General features: G+C 44.1%; 1 protein-coding gene across 1 annotated transcript; it reads left to right on the forward strand.

The window, feature by feature from the left end:
- The first annotated feature begins 24 nt into the window (after window positions 1–24).
- TAF13 (TATA-box binding protein associated factor 13) lies at window positions 25–1,788 on the forward strand. The gene is made up of 4 exons (XM_044284139.1): window positions 25–102; window positions 389–467; window positions 797–894; window positions 1,501–1,788. The coding sequence occupies exons 1-4, from the start codon at window positions 76–78 to the stop codon at window positions 1,669–1,671; spliced, it is 375 nt and encodes a 124-aa protein (XP_044140074.1). The 5' UTR covers window positions 25–75; the 3' UTR covers window positions 1,672–1,788.
- The last annotated feature ends 17,033 nt before the right edge of the window (window positions 1,789–18,821 follow it).

The following is an 18,821-nucleotide window of genomic DNA, read 5'->3' on the forward strand; positions in this document are numbered from 1 at the left end:
TAAAAAGGGGCCGTGTTCCGAGAAGCCGGAAGTGGCTCTTCTGTCGGGCGGAAGTTGTTGATTAGAGACTGCAAGATGGCGGATGAGGATGACGATCAGACGGTAATGTGATGGGGGACGGTGGCTTTTCTAGATTTGTGCTTCCCTGTCCTGGAAGAACTACAAGGCTAAGCATGTCTTATTCCGTATAATATCCATGTGACTGCTCCTGGCTAGATGAGGAGTCGCCGTAGTCTCTTGTGTCCAGTATTGCAGAAATCCGACATGGCGCCCCCCCCATATCTTGTAGTGCAGTTCCTGGAGATCGGGGAGGCTGTTGCATTAATATTCACCCCCGTGATCTGCCGTTATCTTCATTGTGATTCTGATTTCTTCTTTGTTTTACCAGTTTGAGGAGGAGAACGAGGATCAGGCAGGCGGCGCGGAAGGCGGCCCCGGGCGCAGGAAACGCCTCTTCTCTAAAGAGCGTAAGTCTTCACACCCGCTCTCCAGCGGCTGTACCCAGGTTTCTATTGAAAAACTCAAGAACCAGGGATTTGTTTTAAGAGTAGCTGGAGCGCTGCACCTGTGGCACACACTGTGCCTCCTGCTGTGGAGCGCTGCGCCTGTACAGCTTTATAGCAGTGGTTCCTAGCTGTTGTGAGTCTACAACTCCTTCCATCCTGAGACAGTTGAACATGTGAGGAGTTGTAGTCCCCCAGCAGGTTGCCCTCCTCTCAGTACTAGTGTGTATAACTGCCCAGTACAGATTATACTCGGGGACCCCTCCTCATGGACTATCTCTTCTCCCCCACAGTCCGCTGCATGATGTACGGCTTCGGAGATGATCAGAACCCGTATACAGAATCGGTGGACATCCTGGAAGACCTAGTGATCGAGTTCGTCACAGAGATGGTGAGTGCTCAGACGCTGTGTACTGGGGTGTAGAGATGGGGGCCCCGTCTTACTGACCTCAGAGGGGTTTGGGGCGGTGGCTTCCATCCTGTAGATCTCCAGCCGTTAGCATTGTGACTTGACACCTTAAAGGGGTTCTGCACTTTTATTTAACTGATGATCTATCCTCTGGAACGATCATCAGTTAAATGAAAGTACAGAACCCCCTTAAGGTGTCACCCGGGACCCCTGCCAATCAGCTGTTTGAGAAGACAGCTGCGGTGGGCTTCTCACCGTTTACCGCTGGCCCAGTGATGTCACGACTAGTATCAACTGGCCTGGGCGAGGCTATGCTCCATTCAAGTGAACAGAGCTTAGCTGTGCCCAGGCCAGTGATGCTAGTCGTGACGTCACTGGGCCAGCGGTAAACGGTGAGAGCGCCGCTGCCTTCTCAAACAGCTGACCGGCGGGGGTCCCGGGTGTCAGACCTCCGCCGATCAGAAGCTGATGATCTATCCAGAGGATAGGTCATTAGTTTAAACAAAGTGCAGAACCCCTTTGATATTGGAGAGGATGCTGGGGGTTGTATTCTCAACCCGTCTTCTCATCCTGCCCTTCTTCCTCCAGACTCATAAGGCCATGTCCATTGGGCGCCAGGGCCGGGTCCAGGTGGAGGACATCGTGTTCCTAATCCGGAAGGACCCTCGCAAGTTTGCCAGAGTGAAGGACCTGCTGACCATGAATGAGGAGCTGAAGAGAGCCAGGAAGGCCTTCGACGAGGCCAACTATGGCTCCTAGTGACCTCGAGCCCTGCCTGTATGGGGGAGGGGGGTGTCATCATTGTGGCTACAAAGTGATTTTAAATTATTTTTTTTATTTAATCTTTCTGTAAAAACAATAAACCTTTTTTCTATAGTTTCTGTGCGGGTCTGCTTCGTTACGTGTGTTTCTGACCTGCGGACATTCACCACTGAGACGACTACAGTAGTGGCCAAAAGTTTTGAGACTGACACAGATTTTGGATTTCACAGATTGCTTTTCAGTGTTTTTGGATCCCCTTTTTTTTTTTTTTTTTTTTTTCAGGTGTCTCTATGGGCATTTCAGAAGGTGTGTGTGTGTGTGTGTGTGTGTGTGTGTGTGTTGTTTTTTTTTTTTTTTGTTTAGTTTTTTCTTGTGTTTCGTGACAAATCCATTAAGCTTCTCCAAAGACTCAGTATTTCCAGTGTCGATCCTTTTTTTTTCTTCTGCAGTTTGCCCTGGAATCTGGATATCAGCTTCTAGGCCAAATCCTGACTACTGACAACCCATTCTGGTATAATCAGTGCTTGGCATTTATCACAACTTCTATGTTTTTGTTTGTCCACCTGCTTTTTGAGAGTTGACCAGGTTCTCTATAGGACGGAGATCTGGGAGTTTCCAGCCATGGACCCAAAATGTGACAGTTTTGTTCACCGAGCCACTTTGGTTTTCACTCCTGCCTTGTGACAGTGTGTCCGGTCTCAGGATGCTTTACTGTTAGGAGCTTCATCAGTCCTCTGCAGTCCAGTCCTTGTACCTTGAGGTTTGTCTTGGTGGTTTCCCTTCTTGACACCAGGACGTCCCCCAAAAGCCTTCTCACTGAGTGCCAACAGTAAAGCCTCCTGAGACCATTCATGTGTGGTGTTGCTTATCCTGCTCACTCGCAATTTAGCCACCGCCATGAATAAACAATGGGATCAAAGCCTCCTCTAAATGCAACGTCTCCCGACTGTCCAGGAACAATGTGGTGATGGACACCACGTCACAAGGCTAAAGTGGGAACCAAGTGGCTCGGTGAACAAAACATTGACATTTCGGGTCCAGGGCTGGAAACTCTCCAGATCTCCTTCCCATAGGGAACCTGAGGCCCATCCTCAAAAAGCAAGTGGACGAAGAAAAGCCCAGAAATTGTGATAAACTCCAAGCACTCATTAGACAAGAATTGGTCGTCAGTAGTCAGGATTTGGCCAAGAAGCTGATATCAAGCATACAGGGTGAAGTACAGAAATAAAAGAAGGGTTAACGCTAATGAGGTCAGTTATTAAGTCCAGCGTTTTAGATTCCGGTCTGTGTAATACTGTGAAAAATCCACAATTCTCATGACTAATCTCTGTGCACATTTTGGGGTCTTCTCCAACTCCTTGCACCTCACTTTGCCTGGTTCTAGTTGGAGCCATGCAGTGTAGCATTTCTGCCAGCAGGTAGCGCTATTTCCTGTACTGTGTTTTTTCCATACAATGCTTTCTAGTACCACAAGGCGGCGCTCTTTACTTTAGGACCACAGAGTGTTTTGAGGCAGATCTGACTAGCAAAAAAATATCCTGCAGTCAGAAGTGGATTTGAAAGGAAGCAGAAATATAATGGAAGGACTTCTCCAACCTGGTGGATCCATTTCTGGTTTTGGCTGAAAATCTTGCTGGAAGATCTGCTTCAAAACCTCCTTTAAAAGTCTGTGGCCAAACCCTTAGGCCTCTTTCACACAAGCGAGTATTCTGCGCGGGTGCAATGCGTGATGCGAACGCATTGCACCCACAAAGTATCCGGACCCATTCATTTCAGTGGGGCTGTGCACATGAGCGTTGGTTTTCACGCATCACTTGTGTGTTGCGTGAAAATCACAGCATGTTCTATATTCTGCGATTTTTCAGCCCCATAGAAGTAAATGGAGCTGCGTGAAAATCGCATTGCAAGTGCGGATGCGATATCTTTTTCACGGATGGTTGCTAAGAGATGTTTGTATGGATTCAGTTTTTTATCCCGCGTGCAAAATGCATTGCACCCGCGAGATAAAAACTGAACACGATCGCAAACAAAACTGATTGACTTTGCCTGCGAAAACTCTTTTTTTTTTTTTTTACTGAACGCATCCGGACACTCTTGTCTGCAAGGGCCTTAGGCCTCTTTCACACGAGCGTGATGGATTAGGTCCGGATGCGTTCAGTGAAACTCGCACCATTTTGCAAGCAAGTTGTCAGTTTTGTCTGCGATTGCGTTCAGTTTTTTCTGCGCGGGTGCAATTCGTTTTGATGTGTTTTTCACGCTCGTGATAAAAAAATCTGAAGGTTTACAAACAACATCTCTTAGCAATCATCAGTGAAAAACCCATCGCACTTGCTTCCGGATGCGATGCGTTTTTCACTGAAGCGCCATTCAGTTTTATTGGGCCAGGGCTGTGGGAAAAATGCAGAATATAGAACATGCTGCGTTTTTCACGCAAAGCAGAACGGATGCGTGAAAAAAACGCTCATGTACATAGACCCTTTGAAATGAATGGGTCAGCATTCTGTGCGGGTGCTATGCTGTCACGTCACACATTGCACCCGCGCGGAAAACTTGCTCGTGTGAAAGGGGCCTTAGGGTACCTGCTGTGGATTATGTGAGTCTTTGCCACAAAACCGCAGAGTAAGGCCTCTTTCACACGAACGTGTGCTTCCCGTTGCCGTATTGCGGACCCGCAATCAGGCAGCATTCCGCATTCACTTCAATGGGTCCAGAGATGCGGAACAGAAGCACTACGGAGCGCTTCTGTGGGGTTTCGTCCTGTACTTCTGTTCCGCAAAAAGATGGGACATGTTCTATCTTTTTGCGGAGCGGCCGGATCACGGACCCATTAAAGTGAATGGGTCCGCAATCCACTGCGGCTGCCCCACAGACGTTCGTGCATTGCGGGCTGCAGCACGACCACGGGGCGCATGCGTTTGACCACGGGGCGCCTAATACAGTACCAGCAAAGTGAATGAGATTGGACAAATCTCGTGGACATTTTGCTTTTTTAATTAGCTGCGGAAATTGAGCTGCTGTACGGATTTTAAAATTTGCAGCCTGTCAATATGCGACTCCGCACCTTCTGTAGAGGGGTTCCCCCATAGACTTCAATGAGTTATTATAAATGGAAAATCTCCCCCCCCCCAAAAAAATGTAGTAATGTGGATTTATGTGCAGCGTTAATTCCAATTTATTTGCAGCTCTTCGGCATCATGTGCCGCCACGCTTACACCATCCGCTCTGTGTAAAGCGATCCCAAAATAAAGGAGGCAAATCGGAGTATAATTGTGGGCGACCTGCAGAGGGTTCTGTCTAGAATGGAGCCTCTCCTGGACGGTCCTCCCTGCAGCACCTAAGAGGTGAAGAAAAAATGTCCAGCAGTGGAAATTTTCTAAAACTTTTATATTTCGAGAGCGACGAGGAGAAAGCAAAGTTAATATTTTTTTTCTCCAATGTATTCACTGAGGAAAATAAAATGTCAGATGAAATGCAGAATGTAAAAGTAAATTCCCCATTAAAAGTGCCCTGTCTGACCCAGGAAGAAGTACATCAGCGACTTAAAAAGATTAAAATAGACAAATCGCCAGGACCAGATGGCATACACCCCCGTATCCTAAAAGAAGTTGTCACGGAAGGTGTACAGAAAACTAGAAGACACAAAATAAAGATCCGACTCACTGGATCCAAAACTAATGAACCAAAGGGTAAGCCCTGTAACAGACCTGGCTCTCTCCCTAACTGCTCAGCCCATGCAACAATCTCTATGGTAGATGATCGAATATCCTCATTCCTCGACTGTATAACACCTGAACACCCTATAATAGTGAGGGGACACGACCACCGGCTCCCTGCACTTAATACGGAGGGAGTCAGGGTCACCTGGGATCCAGCAAACAGGAAAACACGCATGCATACACTCCAGGAAGTTGTATAAACCGCAAAGTGATGCAGTATGGGAAGGGATTTAAAGGGATGCAATCAGTGCAACTAGATGACAGCTGAGAGAGGCTAACGAGATGAGAAAATGAAAGCACCTCAAGCAGGAGGTTCTGAAGAACGTCTGTAAGAGCTTCTCAGATGTCTGGTGGTGACAGAAGTAATGTCATAGCCAGACCCTTTTTTTTTAAATTATAAATATTTTTATTTTCATTTTTATCATATAAAAAAAGAGACACAAAAAAGCACAAGGGATAGACAAAAAATACACAAATATGCGCAAACATATGTTAAATGATTACCAATAACATCAAAATTCTATCCTTATCTGGTTTCACAGAAAAAAATCTCCAATGGGGCATAACACCCAGTTGCACTGGTAAGATCCTGAAAAACCTGGGTCCAATAACCCTGCATAAGAGGGCAATACCAGATCAAATGAATGAAATCCGCATTGTCCTTTCTGCACTTCCAACATCTTGCTCAACACCCAGGGAGTTATATAGGTCCGATGGACTGCACTTGGGGACACTTTCAAAGTTTTCCCAATTTTTCGGACTGACTGACCTTCATTTCTTAAAGTAATGATGGCCACTTGTTTTTCTTTACTTAGCTGCATTTTTCTTGCCATAATACAAATTCTAACAGTCTATTCAGTAGGACTATCAGCTGTGTATCCACCTGACTTCTCCACAACGCAACTGATGGTCCCAACCCCATTTATAAGGCAAGAAATCCCACTTATTACACCTGACAGGGCACACCTGTGAAGTGAAGACCATTTCAGGTGACTACCTCTTGAAGCTCCTCAAGAGAATGCCAAGAGTGTGCAAAGCAGTAATCAAAGCAAAAGGTGGCTACTTTGAAGAACCTAGAATATGACATATTTTCAGTTGTTTCACACTTTTTGTTATGTATATAATTCCACATGTGATAATTCATAGTTTTGATGCCTTCAGTGCGAATCTACAATTGTCATAGTCATGAAAATACAGAAAACTCTTTGAATGAGAAGGTGCGTCCAAACTTTTGGTCTGTACTGTATATATACTACAGAGGACAGCATACTGTATATATACTACAGAGGACAGTACACTGTATATATACTACAGAGGACAGTACACTGTGTATATACTACAGAGGACAGTATACTGTATATACACTACAGAGGACAGTATACTGTATATACACTACAGGGGACAGTATACTGTATATATACTACAGAGGACAGTATACTGTTACAGATGGATCTGGATAGATTGGAGTCTTGGGCAGATAAGTGGCAGATGAGGTTTAACACTGACAAATGTAAAGTTATGCACATGGGAAGGAATAAAGCAAGTCACCCGTACATACTAAATGGTAAAACACTGAGATGGAAAAGGACCAAGCAACTTTAATAAACAGCAAACTAAGCTGTAGAAACCAGTGTCAGGCAGCTGCTGCCAAGGCCAATAAGATAATGGGTTGCATCAAAAGGGGCATAGATGCCCGTGATGAGAACATAGTCCTACCACTTTACACATCACTGGTCAGACCACACATGGAGGACTGTGTACAGTTCTGGGCTCCTGTGAACAAGGCAGACATAGCAGAGCTGGAGAGGGTCCAGAGGAGGGCAACTAAAGTAATAACTGGAATGGGGCAACTACAGGACCCTGAAAGATTATCAAAATTAGGGTTATTCACTTTAGAAAAAAGACGACTGAGGGGAGATTTAATTACTAAGTATAAATATATCAGGGGTCAGTACAGAGATCACTCCCATCATCTATTTATCCCCAGGACTGTGACGAGGGGACATCCTCTGCGTCTGGAGGAAAGAAGGTTTGTACACAAACATAGAAGAGGATTCTTTACGGTAAGAGCGGCGAGACTATGGACTCTTTACGGTAAGAGCAGTGATACTATGGACTCTATACTGTAAGAGCAGTGAGACTATGGACTCTTTACTGTAAGAGCAGTGAGACTATGGACTCTTTACGGTAAGAGCGGTGAGACTATGGACTCTTTACTGTAAGAGCAGTGAGACTATGGACTCTATACTGTAAGAGCAGTGAGACTATGGACTCTATACTGTAAGAGCAGTGAGACTATGGACTCTTTACTGTAAGAGCAGTGAGACTATGGACTCTTTACTGTAAGAGCAGTGAGACTATGGACTCTTTACTGTAAGAGCAGTGAGACTATGGACTCTTTACTGTAAGAGCAGTGAGACTATGGACTCTATACTGTAAGAGCAGCGAGACTATGGACTCTGTACTGTAAGAGCAGCGAGACTATGGACTCTTTACTGTAAGAGCAGTGAGACTATGGACTCTATACTGTAAGAGCAGTGAGACTATGGACTCTTTACTGTAAGAGCAGTGAGACTATGGACTCTTTACGGTAAGAGCAGTGAGACTATGGACTCTTTACTGTAAGAGCGGTGAGACTATGGACTCTATACTGTAAGAGCAGTGAGACTATGGACTCTATACTGTAAGAGCGGTGAGACTATGGACTCTTTACTGTTGTAAGAGCGGTGAGACTATGGACTCTTTACTGTAAGAGCAGTGAGACTATGGACTCTATACTGTAAGAGCAGTGAGACTATGGACTCTTTACTGTTGTAAGAGCGGTGAGACTATGGACTCTTTACTGTAAGAGCAGTGAGACTATGGACTCTTTACGGTAAGAGCAGAGAGACTATGGACTCTATACTATAAGAGCAGTGAGACTATGGACTCTATACTGTAAGAGCAGTGAGACTATGGACTCTATACTGTAAGAGCAGTGAGACTATGGACTCTTTACTGTAAGAGCAGTGAGACTATGGACTCTATACTGTAAGAGCAGTGAGACTATGGACTCTATACTGTAAGAGCAGTGAGACTATGGACTCTTTACTGTAAGAGCGGTGAAACTATGGACTCTATACTGTAAGAGCAGTGAGACTATGGACTCTATACTGTAAGAGCGGTGAGACTATGGACTCTTTACTGTTGTAAGAGCGGTGAGACTATGGACTCTATACTGTAAGAGCGGTGAGACTATGGACTCTTTACTGTTGTAAGAGCGGTGAGACTATGGACTCTTTACTGTAAGAGCAGTGAGACTATGGACTCTATACTGTAAGAGCAGTGAGACTATGGACTCTTTACTGTTGTAAGAGCGGTGAGACTATGGACTCTTTACTGTAAGAGCAGTGAGACTATGGACTCTTTACGGTAAGAGCAGAGAGACTATGGACTCTATACTATAAGAGCAGTGAGACTATGGACTCTATACTGTAAGAGCAGTGAGACTATGGACTCTATACTGTAAGAGCAGTGAGACTATGGACTCTTTACTGTAAGAGCGGTGAGACTATGGACTCTATACTGTAAGAGCAGTGAGACTATGGACTCTTTACTGTAAGAGCAGTGAGACTATGGACTCTATACTGTAAGAGCGGTGAGACTATGGACTCTTTACTGTAAGAGCAGTGAGACTATGGACTCTTACTGTAAGAGCAGTGAGACTATGGACTCTTACTGTAAGAGCAGTGAGACCTATGGACTCTATACTGTAAGAGCAGTGAGACTATGGACTCTTTACTGTAAGAGCAGTGAGACTATGGACTCTATACGGTAAGAGCAGTGAGACTATGGACTCTTACTTGTAAGAGCAGTGAGACATGGACTCTTTACTGTAAGAGCAGTGAGACTATGGACTCTTACTGTAAGAGCAGTGAGACTATGGACTCTTTACTGTAAGAGCAGTGAGACTATGGACTCTATACTGTAAGAGCAGTGAGACTATGGACTCTATACTGTAAGAGCAGTGAGACTATGGACTCTTACTGTAAGAGCAGTGAGACTATGGACTCTATACTGTAAGAGCAGTGAGACTATGGACTCTATACTGTAAGAGCAGTGAGACTATAGGACTCTTTACTGTAAGAGGCATTGTGAGACTATGGACTCTATAACTGTCAAAGCAGTGATACTATGGATCTTTACTGTAAGAGCAGTGGGACTATGGACTGCTTTATACAGTTAAAAGCATAAGAACTATGGACGCTATAACTGTAAAAGCTAGTAAGACTATGGACCTCTTACTGTAAGACGCGTAGAACTATGAGACTCTTTACTGTAAGAGCATGGACGATTGACTTCTTTAATGTAATAGTCAGTGAGACTATCTGTGACTCTTTACTGTAAGAGCAGTGAGACAATGGACCTTTAAGCGGTAAGAGCAAGTGAGACTATGGAACTTCTTTACTGTAGAGCGTGAGACTATGGAATCTGATACTGTAAGACATTGAGCTATGGGCTCTATCTGTACAGTGCAGTCGAGACTAATGGACTCTATACGGTAAGACCAGTGAGACTAGGACTCTGTGTAAAGCAGTGAGACTATGGACTCTTTACTGTAAGAGCAGTGATACGATGGACTCTATACGGTAAGAGGATGAGACCTATGGACTACTATACTGTAAGAGCAGTGAGAACTATGGACTCTTTACTGTAAGAGCAGTGAACTATAGGACTCCTATCCTGGGTGAAAGCATTGAGACTATGGACTCTATACGTTAAGAGCAGCATGAGACTATGGACCTCTATACTGTAAGAGGCAGTGAGACTATGGACTCTTTACTGTTAAGAGTAGGAAACTAGGGGACTCTAGACGGTAAGAGCATAGGGGTGAGCACTATGGACTCTATACTGGGCACGAGGCAGGGTGAGGACCTATGGACTCTTTACTGTAAGAGCAGGTGAGACTATGGACTCTATACTGTAAGAGCAGTGAGACTATGGACTCTATACTGTGTAAGAGGATGAGACTATGGCGACTCTTTACTGTAAGAGCAGTGAGACTATGGACTCTATACTGTAAGAGCGTAGAGACTATGGCCTCTATACGTGTAAGAGCAGGTGAGACTATGGACTCTTTACTGTAGAGCAGTGAGGACTATGGACCTCTTTACGGTAAGAGCAGTGAGGACTATGGGACTCTATACTATAAGAGGCAGTGAGACTATGGACTCTTATAGCTGTAAGAGCATGAGGACTATGGACTCTTATACTGTAAGAGCAGTGAGACTATGGGCTCTTTACTGTAGAGAGCAGTGAGACTCCTATGGACTCATGTACTGTAAGAGCAGTGAGACTATGGACTCTATACTGTAAGAGCAGTGAGACTATGGGCTCTTACTGTAAGAGCAGGTAGAACTATGGACTCTATACTGTAAGAGCAGTGAGACTATGGACTCTATACGTATTACTATGTCACCTATACTGAAAGGCCGGTGAGACTATGGACTCTTACTGTAATAGCAGTGAGACTATGGACTCTTACTGTAAGAGCAGTGAGACTATGGACTTTACTGTAAGAGCAGTGAGACTATGGACTACTGTAAGAGCAGTGAGACTATGGACTCTTACTGTAAGAGCAGTGAGACTATGGACTCTTACTGTAAGAGCAGTGAGACTATGGACTCTTACTGTAAGAGCAGTGAGACTATGGACTCTACTGTAAGAGCAGTGAGACTATGGACTCTTACTGTAAGAGCAGTGAGACTATGGACTTTACTGTAAGAGCAGTGAGACTATGGACTCTTACTGTAAGAGCAGTGAGACTATGGACTCTTACTGTAAGAGCAGTGAGACTATGGACTCTATACTGTAAGAGCAGTGAGACTATGGACTCTACTGTAAGAGCAGTGAGACTATGGACTCTACTGTAAGAGCAGTGAGACTATGGACTTTACTGTAAGAGCAGTGAGACTATGGACTCTTTACTGTAAGAGCAGTGAGACTATGGACTCTTTACTGTAAGAGCAGTGAGACTATGGACTCTTACTGTAAGAGCAGTGAGACTATGGACTCTATTACTGTAAGAGCAGTGAGACTATGGGACTCTTTACTGTAAGAGCAGTGAGACTATGGACTCTTTACTGTAAGAGCAGTGAGACTATGGACTCTATACTTGTACAGTGAGACTATGACTCTATACTGAGGCGGTGAGACCTAATGGACTCTATACTGTAGAGCAGTGATGACTATGGACTCTTTACGGTAAGAGCAGTGAGACTATGGACTCTTTACGGTAAGAGCAGTGGAGACTATGGACTCTATACTGTAAGAGCAGTGAGACTATGGACTCTTTACTGTAAGAGCAGTGCGACTAGGACTCTATACTGTAAGAGCAGTGAGACTATGGGACTCTATACTGTAAGAGCAGTGAGACTATGGACTCTTTACTGTAAGAGCAGTGAGACTATGGACTCTATTACGGTAAAGCGTGAGACTATGACTCTATACTGTAAGAGCAGTGAGACTATGGACTCTTTACTGTAAGAGCAGTGAGACTATGGACTCTATACTGTAAGAGCAGTGAGACTATTGGACTCTATACTGTAAGAGCAGTGAGACTATGGACTCTATACTGTAAGAGCAGTGAGACTATGGACTCCTATACTGTAAGAGCAGTGAGACTATGGACTCTATACTGTAAGAGCAGTGAGACTATGGACTCTTACTGTAAGAGCAGTGAGACTATGGACTCTTACTGTAAGAGCAGTGAGACTATGGACTCTTACTGTAAGAGCAGTGAGACTATGGACTCTACTGTAAGAGCAGTGAGACTATGGACTCTATACTGTAAGAGCAGTGAGACTATGGACTCTTACTGTAAGAGCAGTGAGACTATGGACTCTTACTGTAAGAGCAGTGAGACTATGGACTCTTACTGTAAGAGCAGTGAGACTATGGACTCTATACTGTAAGAGCAGTGAGACTATGGACTCTTACTGTAAGAGCAGTGAGACTATGGACTCATACTGTAAGAGCAGTGAGACTATGGACTCTTACTGTAAGAGCAGTGAGACTATGGACTCTATACTGTAAGAGCAGTGAGACTATGGACTCTTTACTGTAAGAGCAGTGAGACTATGGACTCTTACTGTAAGAGCAGTGAGACTATGGACTCTATACTGTAAGAGCAGTGAGACTATGGACTCTACTGTAAGAGCAGTGAGACTATGGACTCTATACTGTAAGAGCAGTGAGACTATGGACTCTTACTGTAAGAGCAGTGAGACTATGGACTCTTACTGTAAGAGCAGTGAGACTATGGACTCTTTGTAAGAGCAGTGAGACTATGGACTCTTACTGTAAGAGCAGTGAGACTATGGACTCTTACTGTAAGAGCAGTGAGACTATGGACTCTATACTGTAAGAGCAGTGAGACTATGGACTCTTACTGTAAGAGCAGTGAGACTATGGACTCTTACTGTAAGAGCAGTGAGACTATGGACTCTTACTGTAAGAGCAGTGAGACTATGGACTCTTACTGTAAGAGCAGTGAGACTATGGACTCTTACTGTAAGAGCAGTGAGACTATGGACTCTACTGTAAGAGCAGTGAGACTATGGACTCTTACTGTAAGAGCAGTGAGACTATGGACTCTTACTGTAAGAGCAGTGAGACTATGGACTCTTACTGTAAGAGCAGTGAGACTATGGACTCTACTGTAAGAGCAGTGAGACTATGGACTCTATACTGTAAGAGCAGTGAGACTATGGACTCTTACTGTAAGAGCAGTGAGACTATGGACTCTACTGTAAGAGCAGTGAGACTATGGACTCTTACTGTAAGAGCAGTGAGACTATGGACTCTTACTGTAAGAGCAGTGAGACTATGGACTCTACTGTAAGAGCAGTGAGACTATGGACTCTATACTGTAAGAGCAGTGAGACTATGGACTCTATACTGTAAGAGCAGTGAGACTATGGACTCTATACTGTAAGAGCAGTGAGACTATGGACTCTTACTGTAAGAGCAGTGAGACTATGGACTCTTACTGTAAGAGCAGTGAGACTATGGACTCTATACTGTAAGAGCAGTGAGACTATGGACTCTATACTGTAAGAGCAGTGAGACTATGGACTCTATACTGTAAGAGCAGTGAGACTATGGACTCTACTGTAAGAGCAGTGAGACTATGGACTCTTACTGTAAGAGCAGTGAGACTATGGACTCTTACTGTAAGAGCAGTGAGACTATGGACTCTTACTGTAAGAGCAGTGAGACTATGGACTCTTACTGTAAGAGCAGTGAGACTATGGACTCTTACTGTAAGAGCAGTGAGACTATGGACTCTATACTGTAAGAGCAGTGAGACTATGGACTCTATACTGTAAGAGCAGTGAGACTATGGACTCTTACTGTAAGAGCAGTGAGACTATGGACTCTTACTGTAAGAGCAGTGAGACTATGGACTCTTACTGTAAGAGCAGTGAGACTATGGACTCTTTACTGTAAGAGCAGTGAGACTATGGACTCTTACTGTAAGAGCAGTGAGACTATGGACTCTTACTGTAAGAGCAGTGAGACTATGGACTCTTACTGTAAGAGCAGTGAGACTATGGACTCTTACTGTAAGAGCAGTGAGACTATGGACTCTTACTGTAAGAGCAGTGAGACTATGGACTCTTACTGTAAGAGCAGTGAGACTATGGACTCTATACTGTAAGAGCAGTGAGACTATGGACTCTTACTGTAAGAGCAGTGAGACTATGGACTCTACTGTAAGAGCAGTGAGACTATGGACTCTAACTGTAAGAGCAGTGAGACTATGGACTCTTACTGTAAGAGCAGTGAGACTATGGACTCTATACTGTAAGAGCAGTGAGACTATGGACTCTTACTGTAAGAGCAGTGAGACTATGGACTCTACTGTAAGAGCAGTGAGACTATGGACTCTTACTGTAAGAGCAGTGAGACTATGGACTCTATGTAAGAGCAGTGAGACTATGGACTCTTACTGTAAGAGCAGTGAGACTATGGACTCTATACTGTAAGAGCAGTGAGACTATGGACTCTTACTGTAAGAGCAGTGAGACTATGGACTCTTACTGTAAGAGCAGTGAGACTATGGACTCTTACTGTAAGAGCAGTGAGACTATGGACTCTACGAGCTCTATACTGTAAGAGCAGTGAGACTATGGACTCTATACTGTAAGAGCAGTGAGACTATGGACTCTTACTGTAAGAGCAGTGAGACTATGGACTCTTACTGTAAGAGCAGTGAGACTATGGACTCTTACTGTAAGAGCAGTGAGACTATGGACTCTATACTGTAAGAGCAGTGAGACTATGGACTCTATGTAAGAGCAGTGAGACTATGGACTCTTTACTGTAAGAGCAGTGAGACTATGGACTCTATACTGTAAGAGCAGTGAGACTATGGACTCTATACTGTAAGAGCAGTGAGACTATGGACTCTTTACTGTAAGAGCAGTGAGACTATGGACTCTTACTGTAAGAGCAGTGAGACTATGGACTCTATACTGTAAGAGCAGTGAGACTATGGACTCTATACTGTAAGAGCAGAGACTATGGACTCTATACTGTAAGAGCAGTGAGACTATGGACTCTATACTGTAAGAGCAGTGAGACTATGGACTCTTTACTGTAAGAGCAGTGAGACTATGGACTCTACTGTAAGAGCAGTGAGACTATGGACTCTTACTGTAAGAGCAGTGAGACTATGGACTCTTACTGTAAGAGCAGTGAGACTATGGACTCTTACTGTAAGAGCAGTGAGACTATGGACTCTTACTGTAAGAGCAGTGAGACTATGGACTCTATACTGTAAGAGCAGTGAGACTATGGACTCTATACTGTAAGAGCAGTGAGACTATGGACTCTATACTGTAAGAGCAGTGAGACTATGGACTCTTTACTGTAAGAGCAGTGAGACTATGGACTCTATACTGTAAGAGCAGTGAGACTATGGACTCTTACTGTAAGAGCAGTGAGACTATGGACTCTTACTGTAAGAGCAGTGAGACTATGGACTCTTACTGTAAGAGCGAGACTATGGACTCTTACTGTAAGAGCAGTGAGACTATGGACTCTATACTGTAAGAGCAGTGAGACTATGGACTCTATACTGTAAGAGCAGTGAGACTATGGACTCTTACTGTAAGAGCAGTGAGACTATGGACTCTTACTGTAAGAGCAGTGAGACTATGGACTCTTACTGTAAGAGCAGTGAGACTATGGACTCTTACTGTAAGAGCAGTGAGACTATGGACTCTATACTGTAAGAGCAGTGAGACTATGGACTCTTACTGTAAGAGCAGTGAGACTATGGACTCTTTACTGTAAGAGCAGTGAGACTATGGACTCTATACTGTAAGAGCAGTGAGACTATGGACTCTATACTGTAAGAGCAGTGAGACTATGGACTCTATACTGTAAGAGCAGTGAGACTATGGACTCTATACTGTAAGAGCAGTGAGACTATGGACTCTATACTGTAAGAGCAGTGAGACTATGGACTCTTACTGTAAGAGCAGTGAGACTATGGACTCTTTGTAAGAGCAGTGAGACTATGGACTCTATACTGTAAGAGCAGTGAGACTATGGACTCTTACTGTAAGAGCAGTGAGACTATGGACTCTTACTGTAAGAGCAGTGAGACTATGGACTCTTTACTGTAAGAGCAGTGAGACTATGGACTCTTACTGTAAGAGCAGTGAGACTATGGACTCTATACTGTAAGAGCAGTGAGACTATGGACTCTTTGTAAGAGCAGTGAGACTATGGACTCTTTACTGTAAGAGCAGTGAGACTATGGACTCTTACTGTAAGAGCAGTGAGACTATGGACTCTATCTGTAAGAGCAGTGAGACTATGGACTCTTACGTAAGAGCAGTGAGACTATGGACTCTTACTGTAAGAGCAGTGAGACTATGGACTCTTACTGTAAGAGCAGTGAGACTATGGACTCTTACTGTAAGAGCAGTGAGACTATGGACTCTTACTGTAAGAGCAGTGAGACTATGGACTCTATACTGTAAGAGCAGTGAGACTATGGACTCTACTGTAAGAGCAGTGAGACTATGGACTCTTACTGTAAGAGCAGTGAGACTATGGACTCTTACTGTAAGAGCAGTGAGACTATGGACTCTTACTGTAAGAGCAGTGAGACTATGGACTCTTACTGTAAGAGCAGTGAGACTATGGACTCTATACTGTAAGAGCAGTGAGACTATGGACTCTTACTGTAAGAGCAGTGAGACTATGGACTCTTACTGTAAGAGCAGTGAGACTATGGACTCTTACTGTAAGAGCAGTGAGACTATGGACTCTTACTGTAAGAGCAGTGAGACTATGGACTCTATACTGTAAGAGCAGTGAGACTATGGACTCTATACTGTAAGAGCAGTGAGACTATGGACTCTTACTGTAAGAGCAGTGAGACTATGGACTCTTACTGTAAGAGCAGTGAGACTATGGACTCTTTACTGTAAGAGCAGTGAGACTATGGACTCTTACTGTAAGAGCAGTGAGACTATGGACTCTTACTGTAAGAGCAGTGAGACTATGGACTCTTACTGTAAGAGCAGTGAGACTATGGACTCTATACTGTAAGAGCAGTGAGACTATGGACTCTTACTGTAAGAGCAGTGAGACTATGGACTCTTACTGTAAGAGCAGTGAGACTATGGACTCTACTGTAAGAGCAGTGAGACTAGGACTCATACTGTAAGAGCAGTGAGACTATGGACTCTTACTGTAAGAGCAGTGAGACTATGGACTCTTACTGTAAGAGCAGTGAGACTATGGACTCTTACTGTAAGAGCAGTGAGACTATGGACTCTACTGTAAGAGCAGTGAGACTATGGACTCTTACTGTAAGAGCAGTGAGACTATGGACTCTTACTGTAAGAGCAGTGAGACTATGGACTCTATACTGTAAGAGCAGTGAGACTATGGACTCTATACTGTAAGAGCAGTGAGACTATGGACTCTTACTGTAAGCAGTGAGACTATGGACTCTTACTGTAAGAGCAGTGAGACTATGGACTCTTTACTGTAAGAGCAGTGAGACTATGGACTCTTACTGTAAGAGCAGTGAGACTATGGACTCTTACTGTAAGAGCAGTGAGACTATGGACTCTATACTGTAAGAGCAGTGAGACTATGGACTCTACTGTAAGAGCAGTGAGACTATGGACTCTTACTGTAAGAGCAGTGAGACTATGGACTCTTTACTGTAAGAGCAGTGAGACTATGGACTCTTACTGTAAGAGCAGTGAGACTATGGACTCTTACTGTAAGAGCAGTGAGACTATGGACTCTATACTGTAAGAGCAGTGAGACTATGGACTCTTACTGTAAGAGCAGTGAGACTATGGACTCTACTGTAAGAGCAGTGAGACTATGGACTCTTACTGTAAGAGCAGTGAGACTATGGACTCTTACTGTAAGAGCAGTGAGACTATGGACTCTTACTGTAAGAGCAGTGAGACTATGGACTCTTACTGTAAGAGCAGTGAGACTATGGACTCTATACTGTAAGAGCAGTGAGACTATGGACTCTTACTGTAAGAGCAGTGAGACTATGGACTCTTACTGTAAGAGCAGTGAGACTATGGACTCTACTGTAAGAGCAGTGAGACTATGGACTCTTACTGTAAGAGCAGTGAGACTATGGACTCTTACTGTAAGAGCAGTGAGACTATGGACTCTTACTGTAAGAGCAGTGAGACTATGGACTCTTACTGTAAGCAGTGAGACTATGGACTCTTACTGTAAGAGCAGTGAGACTATGGACTCTTTACTGTAAGAGCAGTGAGACTATGGACTCTTACTGTAAGAGCAGTGAGACTATGGACTCTACTGTAAGAGCAGTGAGACTATGGACTCTACTGTAAGAGCAGTGAGACTATGGACTCTTACTGTAAGAGCAGTGAGACTATGGACTCTACTGTAAGAGCAGTGAGACTATGGACTCTTACTGTAAGAGCAGTGAGACTATGGACTCTATACTGTAAGAGCAGTGAGACTATGGACTCTTACTGTAAGAGCAGTGAGACTATGGACTCTTCTGTAAGAGCAGTGAGACTATGGACTCTATACTGTAAGAGCAGTGAGACTATGGACTCTTACTGTAAGAGCAGTGAGACTATGGACTCTATACTGTAAGAGCAGTGAGACTATGGACTCTTACTGTAAGAGCAGTGAGACTATGGACTCTTACTGTAAGAGCAGTGAGACTATGGACTCTTACGTAAGAGCAGTGAGACTATGGACTCTATACTGTAAGAGCAGTGAGACTATGGACTCTACTGTAAGAGCAGTGAGACTATGGACTCATACTGTAAGAGCAGTGAGACTATGGACTCTTTACTGTAAGAGCGTGAGACTATGGACTCTTACTGTAAGAGCAGTGAGACTATGGACTCTTAC

This window comes from Bufo gargarizans, chromosome 3, assembly GCF_014858855.1.
Source record: "Bufo gargarizans isolate SCDJY-AF-19 chromosome 3, ASM1485885v1, whole genome shotgun sequence".
Classification (NCBI taxonomy): Eukaryota; Metazoa; Chordata; class Amphibia; order Anura; family Bufonidae; genus Bufo; species Bufo gargarizans.